Source organism: Chelonoidis abingdonii, chromosome 1 (assembly GCF_003597395.2).
Source record: "Chelonoidis abingdonii isolate Lonesome George chromosome 1, CheloAbing_2.0, whole genome shotgun sequence".
Lineage (NCBI taxonomy): Eukaryota > Metazoa > Chordata > Testudines > Testudinidae > Chelonoidis > Chelonoidis abingdonii.
In genome coordinates, this window is record NC_133769.1 from 325,709,331 (window position 1) to 325,713,187 (window position 3,857).

General features: G+C 54.0%; 1 protein-coding gene across 3 annotated transcripts in view; it reads right to left on the bottom strand.

Annotated features, from left to right (window-relative positions):
• The window catches only part of LOC116834099 (cilia- and flagella-associated protein 337-like), an 80,968-nt gene extending 77,565 nt beyond the window's left edge, over window positions 1-3,403 (bottom strand). For all 3 annotated transcript variants that reach the window (XR_012655039.1, XM_032795974.2, XM_032795975.2), the window contains exon 1: window positions 3,330-3,403. Coding sequence is in view for 2 of the 3 variants with exons in the window: in XM_032795974.2 (XP_032651865.1) it covers window positions 3,330-3,397 (68 nt within the window). In the remaining variant the exon portion in view is untranslated. The remainder of the gene's footprint in view (window positions 1-3,329) is intronic.
• Between the last annotated feature and the right edge of the window lie 454 nt (window positions 3,404-3,857).

The following is a 3,857-nucleotide window of genomic DNA, read 5'->3' on the forward strand; positions in this document are numbered from 1 at the left end:
ATAGAATCATAGAACATCGGGGTTGGAAGGGACCTCAGGAGGTCATCTAATCCAAACCCCTGCTCAAAGCAGGACCAACCCCCAACTAAATCATCCGAGCCAGGGCTTTGTCAAGCCTGACCTTAAAAACCTCTAAGGAAGGAGATTCCACCACCTCCCTAGGAAACCCATTCCAGTGCTTCACCACCCTCCTAGTGAAAAAGTTTTTCCTAACATCCACCCCTACCCAACCTCCACCAATTCAGCCTGAGACCATTACTCCTTGTTCTGTCATCTGCTACCACTGAGAACAGTCTAGATCCTGCCTCTTTGGATCCCCCTTTCAGGTAGCTGAAAGCAGCTATTAAATCCCCCCCTCATTCTTCTCTTCTGCAGACTAAATAATCCCAGTTCCCTCAGCCTCTCCTCATAAGTCATGTGCTCCTAATCATTTTTGTTGCCCTCCGCTGGACTCTTTCCAATTTTTCCACATCCTTCTTGTAGTGTGGGGCCCAAAACTGGACACAGTACTCCAGATGAGGCCTCACCTGTGTTGAATAGAGGGGAATGATCACATCCCTCGATCTGCTGGCAATACCTCTACTTATACAGCCTAAATGCCATTAGCCTTCTTGGCAACAAGAGCACATTGTTGACTTATATCCAGCTTCTCGTCCACTGTAACCCCTAGGTCCTTTTCTGCAGAACTGTTGACTAGCCATTCGGTCCCTAGTCTGTAGCAGTGCATGGGATTCTTCCGTCCTAAGTGCAAGACTCTGCACTTGTCCTTGTTGAACCTTATCAGATTTCTTTTGACCCAGTCCTCTAATTTGTCTAGGTCCCTCTTTATCCTATCCTACCCTCCAGTGTATCTACCACTCCTCCCAGTTTAGTGTCAACTGCAAACTTGCTGAGGGTGCAGTCCACACCATCCTCCAGATCATTAATGAAGGTATTGAACGAAACTGGCCCCAGGACCAAACCTTAGGGCACTCTGCTTGATACCAGCTTCCAACTAGACATGGAGCCATTGATCGCTACCCGTTGAGCCCAACGATCTAACCACCTTTCTATCCATCTTATAGTCCAAAGCATGCAGAGCAAAAAGCAAACACGTCTGGGTCTCACCTAAACTTTGTTCTTTCCTTCCAAGTTTTGGGTAAGTTCCACTCAGCCCAGTCCTCCTACGCTGGACCTGGGAAAGACAGACAGTCCCTATAGCATTCTCTTAGTGCAGGGGTGGGCAAACTATGGCTCGTGTGCCGCATCTGGCCTATCAGACCTTTAATCTGGCCCTTGAGCTCCCGCTGGGGAGCAGGGTCGGGGACTTGCCCCACTCCGCGGGTCACATGGCTCTATGCAACTCCTGGAAACAGCGGCATGTCCCCCCTTCGGCACCTACACATAGGGACAGCCTGGGGGCTCCGCACACTGTCCCAGCCCCAAGTGCTGCCCCCCACTGGCTGGGAACCGTGGCCAATGGGAGCTGCAGGGGCATCACCTGTGGATGGGACAGTGCGCAGAGCTGCCTGGCAGCGCCTCTGCGTAGGAGCCAGAGGGGGGACATGCTGCTGCTTCCAGGAGCTACTTGAGGTAAGTGCTGCCTGCACCCCTGACCCCAACCCACTACCCCAGCCCTGATCCCCCTCCTTCCCTCCAAACCCCTCGATCTCAGCCCGGAGCACCCTCCTGCACCCCAAACCACTCATCCTCAGCCCCACCCCAGAACCCGCACCCTCAGCCAGAGCCCTCACCCCCCCTGCACCCCAATCCCCTGCCTGAACCCAGAGCCCCCTCCCGCACCCTGGACTCCTTATTTCTGGCCCCACCCTGGAGCCCGCACCCCCAGACAGATCCCTCACCCCCTCCCACACCCCAACTCCCAATTTCATGAGCATTCATGGTCCGCCATACAATTTCCATACCCAGACATGGCCCTCAGACCAAAAAGTTTGCCCACCCATGTCTTAGTGTCTCTCTGGATTCCTCATCCCCAGCCACTGTTCCTCACCTACCCCTGTAATGGCATGCTAAACTGTTCTACACTGTTCATCCACAAGGTGCATCTGTATGTAGCATATGTTAACCATCCCCATTCCTGGCAATGCATTAAAGGATCTTAAAGTGAACATATCTGATGCATCGCTCTGTAGCCATTCCCTATTCAGTACAGAAGCCTGAACTGCCAGTAGCAGCCCTGCAACCTACCACGTACAAAATATCCCACTTCCTCTGTAGGTTGGGGTCTTTACTGGGTTCGTGCTCTAGGCTCAAGCCTGGGAAGAATAAACCTTGCTAGTTTGGCTGGAGCCAAGTGAGTGGGCGTTCCCCAGTTGTTCCAATACGGATGTTTGGTATTCTGTGTGGAAGTGCCTTATCTCTGTCAGTGTTTTGTTTCCTGTTCGTTTCCCATCGACAGCTTCTTCCACTCAATCAGCCAGGATAATATCAAACAAGTAAACTGAGGGGCATAGGATATTTAGAAAAAACAAATGTAAATAACTCCCTCATTCTCCACGATACACTACAGCAGTGGTGAACCCAATGTCAGCCCTGGCCGGAACAACCAGGACAGACATGGGACCAGGACACAAGCTGTTGCCTGAAGCACACTCAGAACCACAACCTGCTGATAATAGCTCATCTTGATTAATTAGCCTTTTAGAGTTGGTAGGGCAACTTCCACCTGTTCATGTTCTCTGTATGTATAAATGTCTTCTCACTGTATGTTCCAGTCCATGTATCCTATGAAGTGAGCTGTAACCCATGAAAGCTTATGCTCAAATAAATGCGTTAGTCTCTTAGGTGCCACAAGTACTCCTAACCTTGTGGACTGTGCATCAGATTGGTTTCTGGGACAAAGACAATCGCAGCAGCAGCAGCAGAAAGGAAGGGAAATAACTACTGGCAATAACAAAGGACATTAACAGAAAAGGGCTAAAAAGGACCCTAAAGCTTCCCCCGCCCAGCAGTGTTTATTGCAATGCTCCTTCCTTTCATCTCCTCCCTCGCGCTGTCCCGAACAGCGGGGGACTTGGCACCGCTTTCTCTACACGCCTGCAACAAAACCTTCCCCATGGCAGCAGCAAGCGCTCCTGGGCGGGAGCAGCACCAGAGCCAGCTCAGCCCCGACCCCGCGCACAGCCGGGAGCGGACGGCGTGGGACGCCCCTCAAACGCCTCGCTCCGCGGCGAAGGGAAGTGGGGCTGGGCGCGGGGAGCACCCGCGGCTCCTGGTCAGCGCATGCCGCCACCCTGGTTGCTTGACAACAGCGACGCCACAACATTGCAGCCGCCAGCCCGCTGGGGCTCGGCCCGCGCCCGCAGGCTGGAGGGCAAACGGGGGCTCACCTGCCGCGGGGGAATGTTTCTAGCTTTCCTGATGCGGAGCGCGGTCGCGGTGCCGTCCTCAGAGCCATGGTCCCGGGCGGCCGGGCACCCCCCAGCCAAACCCGCTCAGTGGCAGAGCAGCCCCAGCCCAGCCGCACTGGAGGCGGTGCAGACCTGGCACGTGGGGTTGCGCCCCGCCTTGCACCGCCCTTGCTCCGCGGGCCTGGCACCTGAGGCCGATGATTGCACAGGGCTGGCGGGAACAGCGCTGCAAGCTGCCAGCACCTCTCCTCATTCTTAATGGTGCTCCTCCAGAGGTTCCTGCATGTGGTCTGCTGATGTATCTCTCCTGTTGCTGGCCCGTGGCCAGTGATTTCCCTACCCCCCCCCCCAAATTTCCACACGTCCCAGAGTTTGTGAACTAGTACATGCCAAACACTGATTAGGGAACTTTTGCGACTTGTCCTCACCCACAACTATTTAACATTTGCGGGAAATATATACCTTCAAGTCAGGCTACTGCTTATGAGTACCGCATGGCCCTGTAGT